This window comes from Artibeus jamaicensis, unplaced genomic scaffold, assembly GCF_021234435.1.
Source record: "Artibeus jamaicensis isolate MK-2021 breed Jamaican fruit bat unplaced genomic scaffold, CSHL_Jam_final contig_233, whole genome shotgun sequence".
In the NCBI taxonomy this organism is placed as follows: Eukaryota; Metazoa; Chordata; class Mammalia; order Chiroptera; family Phyllostomidae; genus Artibeus; species Artibeus jamaicensis.
The window spans coordinates 49,525,996-49,552,003 of NW_026521486.1; the positions used below are offsets into that span (position 1 = coordinate 49,525,996).

Sequence of the window (26,008 nt, forward strand, 5' to 3'; positions counted from 1 at the left end):
AAAACTAGAAGTCATTCATAAGAATCCTTAAGGATTCTTGCAGTTCACCATACATCTTTCTTTCACTGTCCTTTTTTACCTGCTAAGTATATCAGCTCTTGGACTACTGAAATACCATGGTTAGCTTTCTTTTACAAAGGTTATTTTTTTTATTTTGCTCATTTCCCCACCCTTGCTCAGGGAACTTCTTTTCCTAAGAGTATTATTAACATTTATTCTTTTGATAAGGCTGCATTGAGGGGTGTGGGTTGTTTTTGGGGGGGGGTTGTTTTTATTTAGTTTGTAAAAATAGTGACTCCCAGTTATTTACTTTAAATTGCCACAGTAAAAGAGGAACCAGCAGCAGCATCTGGATATCTTTTAAGAATATCTGCTCCAGGGTGGACCTTTCTAGCTTTGGGAACTCCCTTTTTCCTTCCTACCACTGCTGCTGACGGTTCTGTCCTCTCCCTTCCTCTGCTTCTTCCCTCTAGTGATCCATCCCTTCAGTCACTCTTTCACAGACCCGGGCCCCTCCCCCTCTGAACTTCCATCTCCAGGCCCCCGAAGCTGTGTTTTGCACCAGCAGTCATCTCTTCACTTACAGTCTCTGCCCCATCCCCCAGGCCTTTAGGAGAAAACTCCCAAGAAAATTTTAGTTTTTAGTGTTTTCTGTAAAATGTACATTAATCTTTGATCTTCTGTTCTTTATCACTTTCTCATGGCTTTTGTTTTTAATAGGCTTTTCTTTTTCTTGGTCTTTCATAAGTACAAAGCAAGAGAGGAAGACCAGGAATGGGAAGAAGCAGAGAAGAATTAGCCTAGCAGGAAACCTTGTACATCCTCCTGATCTCCTCCCAGATCCCTCCTTTTGGAATCCTGTTATTTCCTCCTGACAGTGATGTCTTTCTTCTACTCTCCCAAGATGGATCCTAAGTGTGTTTCCCATAGGCACTTTATAAAGTTACAGAAGTTAGGTTGATATTAATGCAAATCATTATTCAGCAAGTATTTATTACGCTTGCTTGATTGATTATTGACCAATTAGTACTTGCTAGCCTGGATCCCATTTTCCTCCCTCCCTCCCTTCCTTCCATCCTCCTTTCCTATCAAACCCCAGCTCTAAATTATTCTCATTGTCAGCCTTCTCCCAGGGACTGCTGGAGAAAATCACAAAACTGGAAATTGGTGCCACTGAAAATGCTGCTCTCTTGTCTCCCTGGGCCCTTGGCAGTGCCTCACACACTCTCCATTTCTCTAGTCATCTCCTTTTGCCATTAGAGTAGCAGATGTCATTGAGTTCTTACCCTGTGGTAGGCACTGAGAACTTTGCATGTATTTATCGCCCTAATCCTCATAACCACAGGTAGGTTATGTCATCTTTGTGTTACCGGTGAAGACAGTGAGGCACAGAGAGGTTAACTTTTAAGGAAACAACTGGGTGCCTGCGAGCAGAGCTGGGACTGCAGTCTGTATCTGCTGCATGGGCCTCCCACTCCTCTAGCGGTACTGGGTATCTCACTGAAACGGTCTCTTCTGCTTCTCAGTCGCTCTCCACAAAGAGCCGAGAGAGGCAGCTTCGGATGGTAGTTAGGAGCTTGGACACTGGAGCCAGGCCATCTGGTTTGAAGCTGGCTCTCCCACAGATCAATGTGTCCTGTGCAGGCCACTTATTCTCCCTGTTCCTTACTTTCTTACCTGAAAACTTGGACCAATAATAATACCACCTCCCGGATTGTTTTGAAGATTAAATGAGTGAACACATGTGAATGCTCTAGATGAATGGTACCTTGCATGAGATAAGAACTAAATGAATGTGGAGGAAAAAAAGACAAAAAACCTTTTACTCTGACTCCTGTGCAGAAGGAAATTTAGAGGTCATCAGACCAGAGCCCTGCCCCCAGTGCTCCTCCAACATCAGTATTTGTTTATCAATCCATGTCTCCTTTCTTAGAGAAGAAAAGTATCAATAAAGTCCTACAGTGCTTCCAGTTGTTTATGCATCTTGACAAACAATGAGATAAAAAGGCTGTTTGGGTACTTGTAGTAACCATCCCAGGGTTTCCAGCTCCTCTAAGGCTGCCCAAGGGCTGAGGGTAAACCTTCCGACATCCATAAAGCGCTCACAGACCAAGGACACAGAGCATTCCCAGCGTGGCCGGGAAGCCCTGGGACCATCCCTGTGGGTAATCCATGCCCCCAGCTGCGGGTCTTACTCCTCCGTATCTCTTCAGGAACATTAGTGTTTATTAGTTACCTTGTTCGTTTGCTGTGTTTTTTCTTGATGTTACTTCCCTACTTAAAGCCCTTCAATGGCTTTCTCTCTTATTTATAAAAAAATTCCAAATCCTTCAAATGGTCTCCAGGACCTTGGAGGATCTGGGCTCCCACTGCCCCCCAGGCCTCATCCCATGCCACTTGCCACACGGCCTTTCAGCGGTGCTCCTGCCCAGACCCATCCCGCTCAGGGGCTTCACAGGGAGCTGCTTAGCGTACTGCTGCAGGCCCACAGCCCTCTGCCCCCGGCTTCTGTTTCATTTTCAAAATATTTTAACATATTCATTTTCTTAGGACTCAGCTTAAATATCACTTCCTCAGAGCAGCCCTCCCCAGCTGCCAAGGCTCAGTCGTGTCCTGGATTTGAACCTTTCATGCTTAGAAGCTCTGAGCATGTGCTTCTGCAATCTGGCAGAGCTCTCAGCTCCCTGCACAACTTCTGTGTGGCCCTTGTCAAACTTCTAATTAAGCCATTAATTATATCATTATTCTTGGATGTGTCTCTGCGCTGCAAGAGTCTATAAACTTGATGATAATTATAAATTTCGGGACCATGTGGTCTTCTGTCCTGTACCTCTTGAGTGCTTTGCAGGTAGGAAGTTCTTAGTATATGTTGGTTGAATCAGTGTTTCATCCTCTCTAGTAGCTCTTTCTATATAACAGGAAAAAAACCTGTTACTCTCACTTTACCTCTTATCCATTCTTCAGTACTCTAAATAACTGTCTTCTTCCTTCACTGTCCCTTTAAAACTATTCTTAATTGGGCCACCAGTGATCTAGCTGCCAAACCCAGCAGGTAGTTTTCAATTTTTATTTTACATTTGTGGCAGTACATTATTCTTTACCTTCTCTCTCTCACTTCTCTATTCATTCCTGGTCTTGCTGTATAACTGTGTTATTTCTTTTTCCTCTGCCCACCCTTTATATATCGGTTTTCTTAAGGATTCCTCTTCTGGCCTTCTCTTGTCAGGCTACATTCCTGCTGGTGATATCTTTAACACCCAAGCCTTCAGCCGTCACTTCCTACACTGATGGTGAAAATCTAGTATCTGTCCTAGAGCTTATCTTATCAATTGCCTGCTAGATAATCTTCCCTTGGTCTTGACTTGCCACATATAACAGTGCCAGGCAAGTGGCATTCATCCAACATAAGCCAAAAGCTGCCATGGAGCTCATTCAGTCCTCATTCCTACTGATGAGGAAACAGGCTCAGAAAAGTGCAGTGGCTGGCCTGGGACCAGAGGGCTAGTTTGGAGGAAAACCTGTCTCCCAGCTTTTATAATTCAAGGATATAGTCCATGCCAAACATATAAAGATCATCTGTTTTCTTTCTCATTGGACAGGCCCTTTCCATCCTGACCTAACACCCAAGCTGCTTACTTTAGGGTCCACGTAATGCAGCAGCGACGGTGTTCTCTCTGCTGTGCTGTCCCCTGAGCATCTTTGTTACCAGAGCAATGTGAACTGGCTACCAACAGAAATCTTCACCTGTTTAAAAATTGTCACTTGATTTTTGCACTAGTAAGAGGAACATAGTTAGATTTTTAACCAATTGTTAATTTTATCTACACCACTAATAAAGAATGCCTGGAACATGCATTGTTTAATTCAGATTCAGTGATTGGCATAGATATTATTACTTATTGCCTGATTTTTTTCAAACTGTAAGAGAAAGTTTATTTAGAAAGTTACAGAGGTAGGAAAATTGAGCCAACTGGGGGTGGAATGAGGAAATGTTAAAGGCAAAAGGAGGCCCCTGGGAGCTTCAGCGAGAGAAAGACTCAGGGAATGCGCCCGGGGGAAGAAGAGGAGGAGGGCGCGAGGCAGGGGTGTGCTCCCGGGAAGGGGTGCTCTTATTGCCTAATTAAAAACAATTATTTTGATGGGTGTCAGAATAAAGGCAGATTAATTGAATATACCTACCTGTTCTTGCAAGAAATAGGTTTTTGATTTTCAGTGGAGCATTAAAGATGAAAGTCAGGTAAAAGAAGAACCCGTAAAGAAAACTACCTTTTCTTCCTGACCTTTTTTTTCCTTGGGAGTTTTTCCCTGGGCATTTTCAGTTTTAGCTCTGAATTAAAATTACAATATCTATTAAAGGCATGTTAGTCTTCTTTTGTGCATAATGGCACTGTCTTATATGTGTACATTTACAAATATTCATTTTAACTAATCTCTGCTCATCTGGTTTAGAACTTTGTACCTCCTCTTTGATGTCAGTTTTCCTTCTTGTAGCTGTTGGCGCCCAAAGGCACTGTTACAACTAATGTTAGCTCTTACTGCTGAGGGTCTAGCACCGTAATATGTCTTCAGAGGCACTTAATGCATTTTCTCCTTTTGTTTTTGAAATTAGAACCTATCAGCTTAGACTTTTTAAATAACCCGTTTAAGGATAAAGTTATTGTTAGGACTTAAGGGTGGGGCTGGCTGGGGTGGTGTCAACTAAAACTAGTTGAATGTGCACTGTGTGCCAGGGACTTCTGCATTTATTCCTTCTTCAGGACTCGTCATAGGGTAGGAGTTATTCCAGTTTTACCATATTGTGAAACTGAGGCAGAGTTGTTCAGTGACTTGTCAAGGAGCTAGTAAATGGCAGGCTCAGGGTCCAAACCCAGGTCTGCCTCAGGCTAGAACCTGTGCTTTTTCCACCAACTGAACCATCCCAGGGACTCCTCTTGCTCTGTGTAAATACTCGAGTCATTTATGTAGCAAATTTCTTATTTGCAGATGTTGTTTTTCTAATGGACAAGTGAACATACCTTTTACATTAGATGGATTAATTTAGCCAGCTGCCTGATGATGTAGTCAGACTTAGAGTTCAGTGTCTCAGTGTTTCAAATGTTTTACTCTGTTGGTTTTTATCTGTTTGAACTTGCTTTGATGCCTTAGGTGAAATACCATCTGTAAGAAGTCATATATATTTGACCTAGAAAACAGAACTGTGCAGCCAAAACAATGCTATGATTTGAGTTTTGGGAGAAAGCAATCTGGGCTTATTCTTAAATTCTTGCTGTGGAAAATGTCTAGTTGTTTTAAATGAGGTGAGAGGACATCTACTGAGAATGGAAATTTGTCCTAAAGTTAATTCCCTTGAAACTTCTTTGAAAGATTATTAAAAAGAAGAGAAACTATAATTTTTATAAGCTGCTATTTGAAGTCTTTTAGAACCACTGATTTTTTTTCCAAAAGAAAAATTAGAATAAAAAATTCTTGTTTTCTTTCAGCAGATCGAAGGATTTAAACAGTTTACTTCTGGATAAGCTATAAAAATATTGTATTGTTTCAACGTCCATTCAACCTAAGATTTGTTCTACCTATGTGTAGAAAGTAACTCTAGAGATATGGCAAGAACAATAGTTAAGAAAAGACAGATGCAACCCTGGCTGGGTAGCTCAGTTGGTTAGAGTGTTGTCGGTACACCAGGGTGTGGGTTCCCTCTCTGGTTAGTGCACGTATAAGAATCAACCAATGAGTGCATGAATAAGTAGAACAGCAAATCAGTGGTTTTTTCCTCTCTCTCTTCCTCTCTCTAAAATCAATAAAAAAAAGACAAATGCTGGAATGCCCTGTTGCTGGAGTAAGGCCATTGTTTTGTGTGACCATGAGCCTTTATTTTGTGTGTTTGTGAGCCTTATATATCACCTCTGGAAGGAGGGTGTTTGGAGGATAGTGGCGGCACATGTGATTTATTGAATAGAATTACTGTTATAAGAAGAACATGATAAAATGTAATAATAAAAATTGTCTTCTAGTCAGCATCTCCTGTACATGATCCAAATCCTCTGCCTTTTTCAGTTTTGCAAAGATTGACCTCATTCACATTCACAGCTATATTTTTTACTTTCTCCGTATGTGTCTACTTAAAAATCCCTAATGTATGAATAGCCACAACCCCACTCCTCTTCCCCATTTCCAGCCATAGCAAACATGTAGCACCTTCCTGATCTAATATGTACATGTTTGTTAGAATAGGTTTGTTAGATACAAGTATAGGTTGAAGATGATGACTCTAGAGCTTTTTCTTCTTAGTTTTATTTCTTTCCCTACTAATTACTCCTTAACATCAACAACAAAAAAGGCCACACTCTCTGTTAGCTGACTATTTGGTTATGATGCATAATGACTTCTTGCTGACTTTTTCAATTCCACTTGGACACAGTTGCTGCAGTTGGCTGTCTCAAAAGATGATTAAAAGAGATAATTCACTCTGTGTCCTGTTGGGGTAGTGGGGGAGGGTGGGATTTTTTTAATGCCTTCTGCAAAGTCATCAAAAAGAAAAAAAAAAGAAAGGCATCTATATTTTGGAGTGAGTCATAAAAATGGTTTATCCCATGGTGTTCATTTTATGCACAATAGATTAGTTTTATGCTTTTATTGCATCTGACTTGCGGGCCGTCTACAAATAAACGAAGAACAGTAAGAGAAGTCCAGAGACCCAGACTCTAGTCTTGCTGTGTATCCTTAAACTTAAACTTCCTATGCTCAGTAGCCGTACCTATGAAATGGTAATGATGCTGGTATCACCTTATAAGGCTGTTGTGAAGCTCTTGAAACAGAGACTGATATATAGTTAAGTGTTGATGAGTGTTCACTTACTTATTGAGTATTATAATTATTTTTATTACCATTCTTTATTTTGTGCTCCCACAGGACTTTGTCCATAATCTCTAATGTAGCATTTATGGCTACACTTAGAGATTATAGCTAAACTTACTGTTTAGGCTGGGGACTTCTTAAAGACTAGATACTGTTTTATTCATCTTTGCTTAACACTGCATGTCATTCATTCAGTGCTCAAAACTGTTTTTTTGTGGGATCCCCAGAGTCCCCCCAGCTATTGCCACTTCTGACTAAATAGGTGTGATTTTGAGGCAGGGCTACAATGACATGTACCTTTTTATTTCAATTGGAGCAGAAAGACTATGGCTGGAGCTATAATCCTTGTTCTCTGCCTGTCGATTTTATGTAGACATAGAACCTGGTGACCCTTCAGAATTTCCCAAACCCTGATTTGTTTAGGACCTAATTGTTCAGGGTGCTGTGCAAGGTCATCTGTGAAAATTATTTAGCATCACCCTACTTTTCTCTGGAAGAACCCTAAAGAAACTACCAAACATGACCATACCCATTCAGAGCCAGTCAGCAGCTAAGTGATTGCATCATTAGGAGTTTATGTTATAATTCTGAAAGACTAGACCCAAACCAAAATGTCACCTGCTCTGTAAAGAAAGCTTTTCTTCCCCTACCCAGCAGAGATCCTGAGGCTTCCTTCCGGTTCCACCCTGCGTTGGTGTGCATCTCTGCTGTGGCACTTATGGAAGGCTTGTTTGCCGTCCTGTCCTTTGTGACACAGTGGCCACCTCTACCTCTACCTGGCTGGTGGGGTAGGCTTCAGCAGGCTTTCAGTGAAAATTTATTGATATGGGTACCTTCTGTAGTCCAGACTCCATAGTAAATCCTTTTAATCTCAATAAAAACTTTGCAAGGTAGATATTATTGTTCCTCATTTTACAGACACAGAAACTGAGACTCACCAAGAAGTCAGGTAAAAATTCACCTAGAGTCACATAGCCACAAAATCGTAAAGCTGTGCTCCAGAGGTGGTTCTGCTGTGCTCAGACTCAGGTTCTACATAGCCCTGTGCCTTCTCACTGAGTACATGTACACTCGATGGCTAAGTGATGTGTAAGGCTGTTTCTCCATCACTGCTGACCTTTAAGAGGCATGGCTCAAATGGCAGGCTCAGCACACCTTTTTTCATACCCCTTTGTCAGTCTGCTTGAAGATGATTTGTGGGCTGTTTTTGTCGGGCTGCTGTCGTTGTCCCAGGTGGTGAGGAGAGAGTTTGGGAACATGCTTCCTTTTTGTTCCACCCTTCACATGTGTCTTTCTATGTGTCCGTTGTTGGCTATTCAAGAGTGTGGTAGTGCCAAAGCAGCTAGACAGTCTTAAATTGTCTCTTGGGTGTCTGGGTCAATGTCTTATCAGGCCAGATGCCTCCACACCTGCCAGGCACTGTAGACACACGTACTTTTCTGAGTGTCCTGTGTGGGAGAAATGTTACCTTAGTTGGAGGGGAAGGCTAATCCTCCCTTTGTTTAGTTCTCAGAAAACTTGAACTACAGGTTTAACTCCAATCTGTGCCATTGTAATGCAGATTTTATACGGGTAGAGCTATAGCACTCCTTTTTGTTTTATATGCCAGATGGCAAAAAAAAAAAAAATCTGCTCTGAGTAAGAATGTCTGTGGTGACTTAGTGTCTGTGAGCTCCGGAGGTTCCACGCTGTCCCTTGAGGCCGTATCGCTGAGACAGCATTCTTCCCCTCGCCTGTCTCTACCCTTCTCACTCCACACTACCCAGCACACTCCAGACATGATTCTTTAGTGCCCAGTGATTTATGTGCATTTCCCTCTTCAGGCAGGCCAAGTGTTGCTTTTTTGGCCATCTTTGAAGTCTAGCTGTCAAGTTTCAATAAACCTTTGGTTCACTGGATTTCTCTCCCTGAGCCTTTCAGCTCCTACTAATGTAAAGACCTATTTTTCTCCCATTTCCAGTTTTCCACTCAAGTACACATGTCTCTTTGATTTATTGTTCTCTCACTGCCTCTATTTTATTAATTCATTCAGTTTCTCATTCAACAAGTGTCTATTGTGCCAGGCCATGGGCAGGCTACAGAGGAGAACAGACATAATTCCTGCCCTCAAGTGCACAGTCTAGTAGGGACACGGATGTGTACACAAATGATTAAAATGTCGGTGCTATGCTGAGTGTATGATAGAAGTGTGCAGAGTTGTAGGGGCACCAAGAAGAAGTGGCTAACGTTAAAGTGGTGGCAGACATCACTAAGAAGGTGACTTTAGAGCAGAGCCTTGTGGTCAAAGAAAAGGGAGAGGACATTTTTTAAGTTAGTATATGGCCCATCACCCTAGTCCTCACATTCTCATTGCAGTTTATCTTGTCGGGCTCCTTAATGTCTTTGCTCATTTACGGATTTAATGGAGCTAATTGCCGTAGCTAAATTAGACTCTCGTGATTGACTTTTTCAAAACCTGAGATGGTTGATTAATGTCCAAGATACCAGGTCTAACAGTTTGTCCCATGATAATTTATTGACAGTGAATGATTGAGACTCTAAGCACTGAAGAACGCTTTTAAAAGCCTTTTACTTTATCAGATGTGTTCTGAGCCAGCAGAAGTGGTCTTTCTCCTAGGGATGGAGAATGTCCCCTAGGGATGGAGGGAGGGGGAAAGAGATGTGGAGGTGGGGAATCTTCTGGGACAGGAGAATGCTCTTTTGTTTCTTTTACAATAAAAAAAGACACAATTTCCTGTTTCAAGGAATGTTTCCTTGATAGGCTCCCACCTCTCTTGTTGGTTGTCTCTGGTGTTGGAGCATCATACCTCCACAGTCTGACAGCAAGCCTTGGATGAGGTATATAGTCTGTAAATATTTGTTGGATGACTAGTGGAATAAGTGAGTGAACTATGGTGGTATACCAGTATCTTTCTGGGAGGTTTTCTTATTTATTTCCTACACTATTCTCGGAAATTCCTTTCTACAAAACTAGTAGGTCGGTGCAGTAATAGCACATTTAAAATATCTTAATGAACAGATGGATGTAGTTTGCTAATTTGAAAAGGTTTGGTTTTAATTTTTTTAAAAAACGTACTGTGGATTTCTCTTATTTTAGTAGAGAAACAGAAATGAAGGGCTATTACGATTAAATTTGTGCAGCCTTGTAAGTTGTCACTATTGCAGCTTTAAAATATTTATTGTTTCTTGCCCTGGCTGGTGTAGCTCAGTGGATTGAGCGTGGGCCTGTGAACCAAACAACTGCAGTTCGATTCCCAATCAGGGCACATGCCTGGGTTGCAGACCAGTTCCCAGCAGAGGACGCACAAGAGGCAACCATACATTGATGTTTCTCTCCCTCTCTCCTTCCTTTCCCCTCTAAAGATAAATAAATAAATGAATGAATAAATAAGTAAATAAATCTTTTAAAAAGTAAAATAAAATATTAATTTTTTCTTGAAATAATCGGTGTTCATTGTGGAAAAATTAGAAAATAAAGGCAAGCAAAAAGGAAAAAAAGCTAAGGCCAACCCATACTCTTGCAAGCCATAGCTAACCACAGGTAATAGTTTGCTGAATGAAAACCCAGAGTTTCTATGCACATGTGTGTGTAAAAATATTATTAATCCAAAAATTGAATATACTGTATAAACTGTTTAGTGTCATGTCTTTTTGTCCTGTTACACATTGTGACCATCCTATCTTGTGAACAGATATATTTCTGTAGACTCATTCATTCTTAAAGATATATTTTTGAGATTATACAAATAATTCACACTTATTTTATAAATCAACCTCTGTTATATAGAACAAGTAGAAAATCTTTCATAATCTCATCCATGCAAGGGTAAACATTAATTTAGTCTATATATAGTCTTCTAGACTATTTTGTATATGTATGCAAACATATCTATTACTATATTTTTGAAGAGTTTTTGTATTTTTTTTTTAGAGAGAGATGGGAAGGGAGGGAGAGAAAGGAGAAAAACGTCAATGTGTGGTTGCTTCTCATGTGCCCCTACTGGCCCAAAACCCAGGGATGTGCCCTGACCAGGAACGGAACCAGCAACCCTTTGGTTCGCAGGTCAGCACTGAATCCACTGAGCCACACTCAGTTCCAGGGCAGTTCCTATTTTTTTTAAGTACACAATTAGATCCTATTATATCTACTGCTCTGTAACACGCGTTTTATTCTTAATATATTTTAGCCATCTTCATGTGCCACAATACAGTTGAAATACCCGCATGTTATTAAGTAGATTAGGGTTTCTCATTCTCAACACTGTCGACATTTTGTACTGGGTAATTCTTTGTTATGGACTGTCCTGTGCATTTCAGGATGCTTAACAGCATCCTTGACCTCTGTCCCTCAGATGCCAGTAACACCCCTTCCTCTAGTTGTGACAGAAATGTGTCCAGACCTTGTGAGTTGTCTAGGGGGGCAGGGACACAATTACTCCTGCTGAATACTGTGAATGTAGATGGTCTGTAGTGCAAGCCTCAAGAGTTCTTTCAGCCCTGGCTGGTATAGCTCAGTGGACTGAGCGCGGGCGTGTGAACCAATGGATCGCGGTTCGATTCCCAGTCAGGGCACATGCCTGGGTTGCAGGCCAGTTCCCAGCAGGGGACTCACGAGAGGCAGCCATACATTGATATTTCTCTCCATCTCTCCTTCCCTTCCCCTCTAAAGATAAATAAATAAAATCTTTAAAAAAAAAAAGAAAAGAAAAAGAGTTCTTTCAGATTTTCCATTACAAAGAATGGGTCAGGGAATATTCTTCGCTGATTTTGTGTACCCATGTGAATGTTATCATTGAATAAATTCCTAGAAGTGTAGTGGCTGAATCAAAATTTTGATAGCAGTGGCCAAATTACTAAGAGATTGTATCAATTTATTTTTCAGAACTATATTCTGATGATCTCAAAGCTGCATTTCCTTCCTGAGTTCTAGACCCATCTATCCAACTGTTAAGTGGACATCTCCTCTTGTATGTCTCATCATAGGCTTTTCCTAAGCTCATCTATCATTTACTTTGATCCAGCAAACATGACACTTCTTGCTACATTTCTGTCAAAGAACATCACCATCTGCCTCATTGCTGAAGCCAGAAATCATCATTTCCTTCCTACATCCAACCAGTCGTCAAATCCTATGCAGTCTTCCTTCCAAATGTCTCTTTTGATCCACTCACTTTTCATCTCTTCTACCACTGCCTTTAAGCTACTACTAAAGTGCCCTGTGATTGCTGTAGTAGCACTGGGGGAACTGATCTCTCTAGCTGCTCCTCTTGGACCCCATGTCCTCAGGAAGAGTGAACTGGCTGCGCTGGGCAGTCTGGGAGTGTTTCCCCCTGGGCAGGCCTGTCAGTGAGCCCTGCGCCTCCCCACCTTCTGCTCCACGGTCGGATGCAGAGGCCAGTGGCAGCTGGCATCCATCACTCCTGATTTCACATCTGTGTCCATCAAAATGTAGCCCCTGTCTCCTGCACATTGAGTATTTAATAGGTAAATGTAAATTTGAATATATAAATTACTCTTTATACTAAAATTTGACTTTTATTTTTTTATTTTTTTTTTAGATTTTATTTATTTATCTTCTAGAGGGAAAGGGAAGGAGAGAGGGAGAGAAGCATCAATGTATGGTTGCTTTTCGTGCGTCCCCTGCTGGGAACTGGCCTGCAGGGAACTGGCCTGCAACCCAGGAATGTGCCCTGATTGGGAATCGAATGGCGATTGTCTGGTTCGCAGGCCCGTGCTCAATCCACTGAGCTACACCAGCCAGGGCTAAAATTTGACTTTTAAATAAAGTTTTATCTGACTAAGAAAAATTCTGTTTTGGAAAACAATGCTCTGTTATGTTACCTCACCACATATATTTTCCCCCACTTTGAATTACTCATTCTCCCTTGAATGGCCTCTTGTTCTCCTGCATTTCCAATTCCTTTTAACCCTGCACTCTACACATCCCTTTGCTACCTTTTCTTTAGTACCTAGCACATTTCTCGATACTTTAATCACACATTTTCTCTGCTGCTAATCAGTTTGTTTTATTACATTTATTGTACATGCACTTTTTGTGTGCATTATGTATACTTTAAAATTTAATCTTGTGAAAAAGACATGCATGTATATAAATACAGATCAGTGAACTGAGGGAAGAGGATATGGGGGTTCCAGCCCCAGGTTCCCAGACGGTGCCGAGTTGCAGAAAGGGCCTTTCAAATATCCCATCCCAGTGCACGAACTAGGACTTCTCCCCTTAACTGTACTTTTGATTTTATGTGAATCTATATAGCAATATCATTGAATACCTCTCAAGTCAATTGTATTCATTGGGCCAAACTGAAACTTCGGATAGGTAAAAAAAAAGTCAGCCTTGTAGTATTTTGTTTTGGTATATCTTAAATACTGAGGAAACAAGGGGTACCTGGGAACTCAGGAACCTCTGACATGGTATGCAGCATGTTGCTATGCTAGGTTGGTGTAAGGACAAGCCCTGCAATTTTCCACAAGAAGTCAGCTCCACGCCTGTGCGAAATCACACATAGCAAAATCCCTGGCAAAGAACTATATACTTTTTCTTACTCTCTGTGTGGTACTTCTGTAATGCTCTGTAATTAATTTTATTTTTACAGTGAACAGGCACAGTGTAAGAATAATGTATCACATATTCTTGTTTCTTGCTATTTTAGGGGACATCACACAGAAAGGATATGAGAAGAAAAGGTCAAAACTCCTGTCTCCTTACATCCCGCAGACACAAGGTAGGCAATGAGAAGTGGTTTAAACCTTTTCAGTATTTTGACACCAAAGAATGCTCTTTTACAGGAGATCTGTCTTTTGTTGGTTCCTGTTTTTTCTTCCGTTCCTCACCAGGGGAGCGAAAAAAACGGAAGGAAAGAAAGGAGGAAATGAATCTTAACTGAGTATCTGCTGTGTGCTAGGCACTTTTCAAATACTCAAGGTCATCAAGTCCTTTACAGAGCTTGGGTGATAGTGTTGACTGTGCAAAGCTGATACATTCAATGGCAGAAAATTCCAGGTCCTGGAAAAACTGTATCATATTTATGCCAGAGCACAGACTGTGACAGGGAGGAGCAAAGGGAACAAAGATAAGAAGGAAGGACAGCCCTGACTGGTATAGCTCAGTTGGTTGGGCATCAGCCTGCAAAGTGAGAGGTTACCAGTTTGATTCCTGGTCAGGACACGTGCCTAGGTTTCAGATTTGGTCCCCAGTAGGGGCACATGCCAGAGGCACTTGATCAGTGCTTGTCTCTCACATAGATATTTCTCTCCTTTCCCCCCTCTCTAAGACGAAATAAATAAAATCTTTTAAAAAAAGGGAAGGAAGCATTGCAAGGCAACTCAAGGACTGGAGTGCCTCAGGATTTGGGGGTAAGAACCCTAAATGGACTTTTAAATTAATTCACAGCCTGACTTATTCCTTCTACTAAGAGAGTAGCAGTTCTTTATATATCAGAAAGTTCTGAGTTACTTTTATGCTTAATTCCAGAGGGGTGTCTGTAACCTTTGCTTCCAGGCAAGGCTGTCTGTCTCTAAGTTGTATTTTTAGGTGCTCAATTTCAGGATTTCCTTCGAAAGCTTATTTCTGCTTTAATCACCTTTACTATAAGGAATTTCTTTTTATTTCTAATTTCCCTCCTTCAATCAAAGCCCATTTCCATAAGCCTATTCTTTGTGGAGGTTATTGCTTTTAATTTCTTGAGAACTTTGTAACAATTCTAATAATCTAACCTTGTGCAGGGTATATAGTTTGTAGATATTTGTTGAATGAATAAGAATAATAAATGAATAATGGTGGTATATCAATATATTTCACTGAAATCTTTGTTTTATTTCCTGCATTATTCTTAGAAATTCCTCCCTACAAACATTAATAGGTCAATTCAGTGACAGCCAGTTTAAAATATCTTAATGAACAGGTGGATATAGAAATGAATTCAAGAGAGAAGAGGTAGAAATTGGGCCAGTGACAGCTAACACAAGCCAGCTTTTGCTGAGCAAGACATGAAGGCGAAGGGGAATACTCTGATTGGCCAGTGAATTGTGGATCTGGCCCCATGCCTCCTCGGTAGGCCCAGAAATTTACTTTAGTCACTCACTTTGAGCAAAAGCAATCAGATCCTAAGAAATAACTCACTTAGAAATGTAATTATAAAAAGGACTATGTTCTGTCTATTATCTGTAGTCAGGCTACATAGAAACCAGTGATCAATTTACTATGAGAGAATACTGAGACATACTTAAATATGTGTAGTCAGCACATTCTTGCCCCTTTGGAGGCCAGATCACAAATAGGAGGTTGCTTGGTGAGTATGAATACTACAGATGAGATATTTAATTGCTGTAGGCCAAGAGAATGTGACGCAGCCATCTGATAATAGGGGTGGTCTTAAAGATAACCTCATGGGGGAAATCGAACCCATTTGAAGGCATTCCTTCAGATTCCTGCCACCAGACTTTGCACTTGCTACATCTGTGTCTGTCTTGTTTACTGGCTTCATTCTGGGTAAGAAGGTAGTCGATCCCTCTTACCCAAGGGTAGTCCTTCCACCTGTGTTTTAAGTCCCCTCCCCTTCTCCCTCTTCAGAAACTTTGTACTATCATCCAGTGACACCAAGGATAGGGCAGTGGGAGTGGGCCACCCCAGGAGTAAGGGGTGCAGGATCTGTACGAATGTATAAAGCAGTAATGAAACCAACCAGAAAATGGCCTACTTTTTATTGTTACCATGTATAGCAGTTCTCAACACTCTCAGTAATGAAAGGCTCCTCTTGCTGAGGCAGATGGCTTCGTTGCCCCCTGGGTGTGCCATCACTGTCCCTTCCCCGTCTCTCCTGTGTACTCTCTGCCTCTCCACCAGGTTCCTCCCCTTAGCAGCTCATCATGCTTGTTGCTGTTCTATTTTGTTTAAATCTTCCCTTTTCAAGGTCTTTCATCTTCACCCTTTTTGCCCCCCGTTGAAGAATTGTCTGTACTTACTATCTCTATTTACTCAACTTCTGCTCACTCCTCAGCCCATCCCACTCCCTTGAGGCTTTGTATGGTAAGTGGTATCTTATCTTTGCCACTCTACCTCATTTTCTTTTTTCAATTTTATTTATTTATCTTTAGAGGGGAAGGGAAGGAAAGAGGGAGAGAAATATTAAAGTATGGTTGCCCCTTGTGTGTCCCCTGCTGGAAACTGGCCTGCAACACAGGCATGTGCCCTGACTGGGAATCGAACCGCAGTTGTTTGGTTCGCAGGCCCGCGCTCAATCCACTGAGCTACCTACACCAGCCAGGGCTCTTTCCTCATTTTCTTACTCCCCTTTTCCTGTTGTTCCCCATCTATCCTGCTCTGTTGAGTGTTGAAGCCCTCAAGGCATAGCCCCAAGACCTCTTGACATTTCTTATCAGTGGTTCGCAAATTTTAGTCTGCCTCAAAATCACCGGAGCGCTTGTTGATATACAGATTGCAGGACCCCATTCTCAGGGTTTCTGATTCAGTAGGTCCAGGGTGGTTACTCAGGCGGTGCCTAGGTTCCCAGTTGAGGGACCATGTTTTGAGAACCAGTGCTCTATCTGCCTACAGTATTTTAGTCATACCTTTGGCTTTAATTATCGTTTAAATACAGGTAACTCCCATAGGTATCTGCAACCCAGATCTCTCCTGAGCTCCTTCCTGATCCATAGATTTAACTGCATACTTAATATCTCCTTATATTTGGAGGTGTTAAATATATGTATCTTAAAGGAACCTCTATTTTAACATCCAAACACAGCCATTAAGATTATGACTTATGCACACCCCACCACTAGCACCCCCCACATATGTACATGCATACAAAACAAAAACAAAAGCAAGAACAAACCAACTAAAATGAAATCCAACCCGCTCCAATGCTTCTCTTCTAGTTTCCTCCTTCTGCATAAATAGAGCTCACCCGCATAAGCCCGCCGAGTTAGAGGCCTGGCAGTCATCAGCAGCATCTCTTTCATTCCCACATCTCATCTGTCACTAAGTTCTTTCTGTCGTTTTCTGTTTTTCCATGAGCCAGTTTTGGTAAGTTTAATTTTTCTAGGAAATTGTCTACTTTGTAAAAGTCATTTAAAAGTTTATTATTTCTGCTATCCACACTGTTCTCTTTATCTTTAAAGCTGTTGCTTTGTTTATATTGTTTTCTTGTATCTGTTCTCATTTATCATTTTCAGCGACTGTATGTATGTCCTTTCTTATATTCTCACACTGTTATGTACTTTAAAAATTTTTTCCTGAGTTGGAAGCTTAGATTTTTTGTCTTCTTTCCTAAGATAAATGTTTCTTAATTTCACTGTCATCAGAGAAATATGCCTGTACAAAATCAAGTCTCTGTTATTTGTTAAGACATGCCTAGTATTTGGTAAATTTCTAAAACTCATCTATCTGTGTTTTATTTGTTGAGTGGATAGTTCTGGTCCATTAATTCAAACTAGTTAATTGTATCGTTCAGGTCTTTTCTAGTCTTACTAAATTTTTGACTATTTGATCTATCAGTTCTTATTGAAGTATGTTGAAAAAAATCTCTGCCATGACTGGGTTTTGTTAGTTTTTCCCTGTAGCTATGTCAAGTTTTGCTTTATAGATTTTTTCTTCCTTCCTTCCTTCCTTCCTTCCTTCCTTCCTTCCTTCCTTCCTTCCTTCCTTCCTTCCTTCCTTCCTTCCTTCCTTCCTTCCTTCCTTCCCTCCCTCCCTCCCTCCCTCCCTCCCTCCCTTTCTTCTTTCTTGATTTTATTTATTTATTTTCAAAGAGATGGGAAGGAAAGGAGAAAGAGATGGAGAAAAACATTGATGTGAGGGAGAACCATCAATCAGTTGCCTCTCGTACGCCCCCAGCTGGGGACCTGGGCCACAACCAGGCATGTGCCCTGACAGGGAATTGAACCGGTGACCTTTAGGTTTGTAGGCCAGCGCTCAATCTATTGAGCTGCACCAGCCAGGGCTGCTTTAGATTTTAATGCTGTGCTGCTAGCTACATAAAAATTAAGAATCATATCGTCTTTGTGTTCCTTTTATTATGAGTCACTGTCTCTGTCCCAATAGTGGTTCTATTTTAAAGCTTTAAAAAAAATCTAAACTGTCTAGAGTTATTAGATATCTTAATTCTTCTCCCAAAGAACACAGGACATTAAAAATTCTTTTATGTTGCCCTGGCTGGCGTAGCTCAGTGGATCGAGCGCGGGCCTGCAAACCAGAGGATTGCGGTTCGATTCCCAGTCACGGCACATGCCTGGGTTGCAGGCCAGTTCCCAGCAGGGGATGCATGAGAGGCAACCACATATTGATGTTTCTCTCCCTCTCTCCTTCCCTTCCCCTCTAAAGATAAATATATAAATAAATAAAATTCTTTTATGTTGACTACCATCACTGCCCTTCTTACACATTTTAATACCACCTTGTTTACATATGCCCTCTGTTATTATTATTGTTGTTGTTGTTGTTTTATGTAGTTAATGGTACTTCATATTGCTTCTTTTTTCAATGTTTATTTGTATGTCTCATTTCTTCCTCCAAGTTCAATTTCCTACTCCCTAAAGTCCATCCTATAGTATTTTAGTGACTGTTTCTTAGTGGTAAATTCTCTCAATTCATGTTTATTACTTTCGTTCCCCACCTTTGTTCTTGAATCTATTCATGTCTTTCCCCAAAAGGAAACAGTTGTAGGGCAGGTGGATAATCTATATTCCATAGGTTCTATAGGAAAAAGAGATTAACCCTTGGCCTATTTATCTGATATATCTTTGTAGATTTTGAAGAAGGTATTCAATTTTTCCAATGGCATTAAAATGAGATTTTAGATTTACTGAATTATATTAATTCCCGAGATAGAATTAAATTAAATAAAAGCCATTTACTACATTCGGTTTACTTTGTTACTTCTAGAGGGATTCAGCCTCTTCCAAACTCTTTCTGTTACCTTGTTGGATTTCATTCATTCCGGTTGCAAGATAGATTCATTGTGAGTTGGCTCCTTGACTGTAGTGTATAAAAGTCACATCCTCCACTAATCTCCCTTGAAATAAAAAATTAATACTGCCTGCAGCACTATATTCATAGAACAATTATGTGCACATTCTTATCTAAAAAATTGTATTATTTAAAGACTTAGTGAATGATTTTCTTTATGAAATAATTTGGAGTTGAGTTATTTGGGGTTGCATATTTATGTATATTTTATATTTCTCAAATGTCACATACATCTTTAAAATAGGACTTCAGAAAAATTCAGAATGTAACAGAATGGGGAAATATGGAGGAGAACACAAGATTGAAGAAAATACTGAGAAATTAGTGGAGGTTGAGTAAGGACAATTTTAGTTAATAAAAAGCATAATGTGTAATTCACTTGTATCACAGGGAGTAGATTCTAAAGTCACAGTATGACAAAAATATGGTGTGTCAAAATTATCCTTGAAAATCCCTTAAACCTCCCAACTTAAGAACTGATTGTTGTTTCTTCAGTCAAACAAAACCCAAACTTTATCTGGTATTTAAGGCTCATGCTGTATGAAAAATCCACAGCTTAATAGCGGTTAAAATTATAATAGGGCCTCAAGATTCTCTCACTATGAGAGGCATGGAAGAAATGAAAGTATGGTAGGTTCACATTTCTTCATTCTGAGCCATATGCTCTTTGAAAAGAGGAGTCCATGGAACATTTTTTCAGTAGTTGGAAGCTACTAGAGCCTGGTATAAAGCTTCCCACATGCCTAAATTAGCATACTTGTTGGGAGAAGGAGCCAGAAATTAACTCTCTTTTGGCATGGTGCAAAGAGTTGCATTTTCAAACTACAAATACTCTAACTCCTCCGTAAATTAATCACTCTTGGCAACTCTTAGAGTTTCAGGAAAATGGGAGGTTTTGTATAAGGGAGGCAACTGCCCTGGGCTGATTCTATGGTTTAACCTTTAAGAATCTACTTTGGATACAAGTAAATAATTGATAATTTCAACTAGCTTTAATACACTGTTATGGTCTTCAAAATCAAGAAAATTTAAAAATTATTATTATTATTATTATTCATGTCCCCAGTTTCTAGCATTAGTACCTGACATATAGTAGATGTTCTATAAATGTTTGGAACTGAACAGAAAGAATAGTTAGAATTTCCAGTGTCTTTTAGTAAACATCTGTGAAGATGAAAGTGTCAGGTAATGAAAGAAGCACATTACAGATTGGAGAGTGATTGGTCCTGGCAACTTGTTTTCACTTGCAATTAATCTTTTAATTCAGATCTACAGAGACTGTGCACAGTATGTTGATTATTGTCTGAAGTATATAATTTCTCTTTTTAATTTTTGTTTTTAAATGAAATTAATGTATTTATTTTATTTTATTTTATTTTAATATTATTTTTTTAGAGAGAGGGGAAGGGAGGGAAAAAGAGGGAGAGAAACATCTATCTCATGTCCCCAACTGGGGACCTGGTCCATAACCCAGTCATGTGCCCTGACAGGGAATTGAACCAGCAACGTTTCAGTTCCCAGGCTGATGCTTAGCCCACTGAGCCACACCAGCCAGGGCAGTGCATTTATTTTAAATAATAAACCGTACTAGGAGGTTCGTTGCAACAAAAATGAGCAGTGTACTCTTTTTCCCTGGAGATACCTTCTTTCAGCTCTTCTGTTTCTTCCGGCATTTACCCTGTGTTTCTAAATAACATTTTGCTACTTTTCTTGACTTTTTTTCAACTTGAGGCATGACTTACTCATTTCTTATTAAAAAATGTGAGAATTTTTCACTTTTATGTGTTTCTGCCTCAACCACATAGACACCACACACTCCCTTTCCCCTTTCCACTGTCCTTCACGTCTCTCATCTCATGTCCATTCTGGGTTGTGTTTACTATACTACTTGTTTTTGGTCCTACGTGAGTGAGCATTCAGTGTTTATTAATGTGATTATATAAATATTGTTCACAGCTAAGTCACTTGGATTTTATTTACTAGGATCCTGTTTTCTAGGATTACATTTCCTTCCTTTTTTTTGCAGTTAATCTCTCTGTTTCATTGTTATTTTTGTAAGGACAACTCTCAGAGCTGTCTCTTTCCCAGCATATATCTGAACCAGTGGTCTTATCCTGCTGTGTGCCTTCATTACCATTCTGGTAGCATTTTGGGAAGGAGTGGGGAGAGATAGAAGTGCTCTTTTAAAAAAAATGCTCCCCCGGGGCATGCTGACTGATTTTTAGAGTAGGGCAGGGAGGGAGAGAGAATGGAGAGAAACATCTATGTAAGAGACAAACATCGATCAGTTTCCTCTCATACATGCCTGACCAGGGCCCAAGCCCACAACCCAGGCATGTGTCCTGACCAGGAATTGAACCAGTGACCTTTCGCTTTGTGGACTGATGCCCAAGCAACTGAGCCACACTGGTCAGGGCAAGGACCCACATCTTTTGCTTTAGGACATTACTACAGCTTCTGTTTTTGATGGCTTTGGTCTAAACATTTCATTCTGTCTTGAATTTGAGATTGTGACCTGGTATGTTTGATTTTCTTTCTTTGACTTGCTCTATTATCTTTTACTTCATTTAGTGGCGTTTGTCTCCTGCTTCAGAATAGGATCTCACTTTTTGTGTGTTCCTGGCCCAGGTTTCTACATTATTTTAACCCAGACCTTTACCTATTGCCCTTTTAAGGATAAGACATACCACATTATGAATATGTCTTATCAGAAGAAAGTTTACTACCTTCCTCTTGGGGCTTCTCTTTTCTCCTGAATTGTCCAAGAACTGCTTGGGGTATAGATGGTGCAGAAGGAACGGCAGGTAGTGCAAGCTTCACACCCAAAAGGGAAGAGCCCCGTTGTCTGCTGCCGCTTCTCATTGCCTCACCGGGTGCTGTTGAAAACTGGTCCTTACCTGTAACCAGTAATGTTGACTCACTGCTGAGCCTACTTCCCACATTAGCCAGCCACTGTGATGGAGGAGCCCACTCTGCCTGGCTCAGCCAAGGTTCCCTCTTGGATTCTCAGAGCAGAGCTCTTGGGTATTGTGTCCTTTTGGCCCCATGCACAGCCATTTTCCTGATACTAAGTGGTCCAGGAAGCTCTGGGTCCAGATCTGTTCAGATGCTGACCCCCTAACATTCCTCTCCCCCAGAATCGACCCCTAGGAATCAGGCAGGTGGCTCCTTTTCCAGACTCCAAATGCTGGCACTCCCATTGTTTCCTCTACACTGTGAGGTTAGTGACCCATCCTTCTGAGGAATGCGCTCCTCAGTGACTCAGAGGTGCCATAGCTCCCACAGGAGACTCCCTGAGTGATTCAGGATACCCTCATCCATCCTTCTTGGGGTGGAAGTGGGCTAGAGGCTCTCTTTGTAATGATTCAGGGTGATTATTGACACATTCTCACTATAGGAAAATGGATTTAATCAGCTGTGCGTGTCCTGCTTCCTTACTGGTATCTGTCATTGTTACTGTGAAGATCAAAGGAGGTGGTGTCATGAAAAGTTAAAAGAGCATGGAAGTGTATTATCTTTGTTATTCTGTCATTTCCTGTTTAAGTCCCTTCAAAGGCAACACTAGACTTGTCAAGGTTTTTCTCCCTCCCTGGACTTTTGCAAATACCATGTTTTTTTACCTCTCTGCCTAGCTAAAGCCTACGTCAGTATCTCCTTCTAATAGATCTTCCCTGAAATTCTTGATACAGATTAAATTCCCCATTATGTGGCCTCAGAGAGCCTTGTTCTTTTTCCTTCTCTGCAGATATCACAATATAAAAGATATATGTGAGCCCTGGCTAGTATTGTTCAATGGACTGAGTGTCAGCCTAAGAACCAAAGGGTCACTGGTTTGATTCCTAGTCAGGGCACATGCCTGGGTTGCAGGCAGAGTCCCTAGTAGGGGGCATGTGAGAAGCAACCACACATTGATGTTTCTCTTCCTCTTTTTATCCCTACCTTCCCCTCTGTCTAAAAGTAAATAAATAAATCCTTTTAAAAAACAAATATATGTGACTTGGTGATCAGTTAATATATTTCTTCTCTGGACCCCAGCACCAAGACCAATGAGTGTGTCCTTGGTTCTCAGAGCATGTCCTGCTTCACTGTGTTACTCTGACAGGTGAGAATATCTATTAAATCATAGACAGAGTTGCGAGGTGAGAAGCTGAGGTTGGCTCTCTTCCATCTTCTTGAATGGAAATTTTGCATAGTTTTATACTACTGAATAGCGGCCTTTTTTAGGCTACCATTATGATTGTATTCAAACAATAGAATCATAGAAGACTCTGATGTCTCTTTCTATATGAATTATGCACATGTTGATCATGGAGAAAGAAGGCTTTGTGTTCTAGAAGAAATTAAATTTGAGTTTTTTTCTTAAACTTACTGTTATTAATAAGCCTTGTAACATCATCACTATTTAAACATAAGGGTGACCCCTAGTGGATATGCTGCGTAACAGACTGAAAGATTGGGAGCCCTCAAACGGAGGCTGGCACTGTGTTATGATCAGTAAGTAAGCTCTTTCTTTGGATCTCAAGTGCGCTTTGCACTGGAATTTAGCAGTTTTGAAGTATGCTTGATTTGTGAAGTTTGCAGCCTCTTATCCCAGCACTTACCTGTATTTGGTGCCTTTTAAAGTTACTTTGATTTTATATACAGTTTTCTGTAAACAAAACAATGAAATGGTGAAGAACTCCAGAGTACCTCATCATTACCTTATTTTAGCTACGTGGAAACTTTTTGTTTTTCCTGATCCTTATAATTGTATATAAATACAAGGGTAGAAAAAAGTTGGTTAACAGTTATGAGCACACAAAAGTTTATTCTTTATTAATTATTCTATTTTCCATATGAACTGTAAACTTACTTTTGCTCACCCCTATACTTTCAACATACACAGTTGTAACCACATTATATACATAATGTTTTTATGTACATGTTTAAAATAACATGTTTATGTTCTTTTATGACTTAACATTTTGTTCAGACCTTTTCACGAGTCTTCATAATCAACATATTTTTCTTTTTTCATGATATATGATATCTCATTATGTCAGTACATACTTTTGGCACATTACTTGGTTGTGAAATTGTATACATCTTATTTTTATACATCTTATTTGAAATAGACAAATCTCTATTTTTGAGCCCCAGGTAATTTCTGAGATCTCACTGGAGTGTGAAACCCTGGCCAGGGAATAATTCATCTTTAAGCGGCATCTTGCCTGTCCAGCTGACACTGGACATGCTGTTAGATAACACTCCGCTCTGCTCCTGTGTCCCAGACTCTCCCTTCTCTCTCTGATGAGACCCAAGGTGCATTGTTTCCTGCCCCTTCCATGATAAACTTGCCCTGGCAAATAAACTGAGATGGGAGTTAGCTTTCTAAAATGATTTTAATCCAGCCAGGGCATAGTTTTTTCCTCTTATCTCCAAATATGCATTGATTTGCCAGTTGCTTTTGGGGAAAGAAAAAGGAAACAATTGACTTAAAAAAATCCTGCTTATAGTGTCATAATTTATTTAGGAAGCCAAAAACTGAATGTTTTTATAAATTATTTGGTAAGAATCTGCTGTATGTGATATGACCTTCTAATTAAGAAAATTTAATATCATTTTAATTTTATTCTTTACTTTTAACTTTTACTTGATGTTCTAAAATGAACATATATTATTTTTATAATCCAAATAGAGAACGTTTCTAAATTGTAGAAACCCAGTAAAGCCCATGGAAAAATATATGCCATCCAAAATTCCATCACCTAGAGCTAATTGCTATTAACATTATACTGTATTTGTCTTCAGTTTTTTTTCAATGCAAAATAAGATATATTTGTAAATCATATGTGCAAAAAAGTAAACTCTAATACATGGTAATAAAAGTTTAAAAATTCAAAATTAAATTGGAGAATTATTATTCACATTCAGAAAGATTACAGGGATTCATTATTATGCTCCTTTGTTATATTAAAGTGATTCAATTCCTAGGAATTCAGTTTCCTCTTTACTTCTCTTTTAGATAGGCTCTTTTGAACTTGAAGTGGGTGTATCACATTGAATCAAGATTATTGTGTCAGAAATTCATATTTTTGTGACATTATGTTTTGGGCACCTGAGGAATGGTCACTGAACAAACTTGTCAGCCATTACTGAAACTGCAATTTGATTTTTTAATTTCATTTCTGGCAAGCTACAAGGAAATGTTTGTCATGAGTTTAGACCCAGAGGAGACCTGGTCTGCCTGGATGACTGAATCCCTAAGAGAACTGAGATAAACGTTGCAGAGCATCATTCTAATGTTGCTTGGTGAACAGCGTGTTGTGTTGTGGAGCTTTTTAACCAGTTCAGTAGATTGCTTTGGCTAAATATCATCCAACTTGGACTGTCAGTTCTCATCAGGTGTCTGGACTTAGGTTACATTTCTTTGTGGTTCTGTCCATGTCAACCTCTAGGAGTGGGAATGTTCAAGAGTCTGTAATTCTTCCTCAAACAAATGTGTCAGCTTCCAGTTCCCGTCAATCCCTATCATTTGTTTCAATTTTTATTTTTTAGCCAACATTATCTTCTTTCTCCTAATTAATTACATTGAAAAGTAAAAAGTAAAAGCCTAAGTGGAGAGTAAAAAATTATATGAACCATTTGTGTCCATCCTTCGTCAAACACAAGTCTATATTCATTCCTTTCATAAACACCTAATTTGGAAGTACCATATTTCTTAGCAGCATGGTTTGAGCCATCCTAGCCAATCTGTGTATTGAATTAAAAAAATAATGGGTGATAGGTAATTTAGTTATATACTCAGTATGGCCCACCAGAAAGTAATGCAAAGCTGGTGTTTTAAATCTGGTGCTAAGTCAGACCGTTCTCTCTGTGTATTTGCAGTCAGAGTAGCTCGTGTGTGCTGATGTGAATTTCCTTCCTGTGTATATCATCTGACCATATAAATAAAAATAGCCCCTTTCTATTTTTTGTTCTCTATTTAAATTTTTATGTGCTCACCACTCTGAGTAAAGTCTCCTTCTGTCACCATTTATTCCTCCCTGTACTCTCTTCTACCTCCCCCAACCCCAATTGGAATGTTTTAAATAATTTCTCTAATAGCTGAAAGCTATTGGGAGGGCTTTTTGCAGGATCTTTTACGTGAAGGCAAGTAATTTAATAAAAAGGAAAAAAAAAAGAAATGAT

The 26,008-nt window shown here is 39.9% G+C and overlaps 1 protein-coding gene across 2 annotated transcripts in view; it reads left to right on the forward strand.

The window, feature by feature from the left end:
- DIP2B (disco interacting protein 2 homolog B) overlaps positions 1-26,008 on the forward strand; it is a 226,388-nt gene that overhangs the window by 97,313 nt on the left and 103,067 nt on the right. For both annotated transcript variants that reach the window (XM_037136676.2, XM_037136683.2), the window contains exon 2: positions 13,524-13,595. In XM_037136676.2, the coding sequence (XP_036992571.2) occupies positions 13,524-13,595 (72 nt within the window). The remainder of the gene's footprint in view (positions 1-13,523; positions 13,596-26,008) is intronic.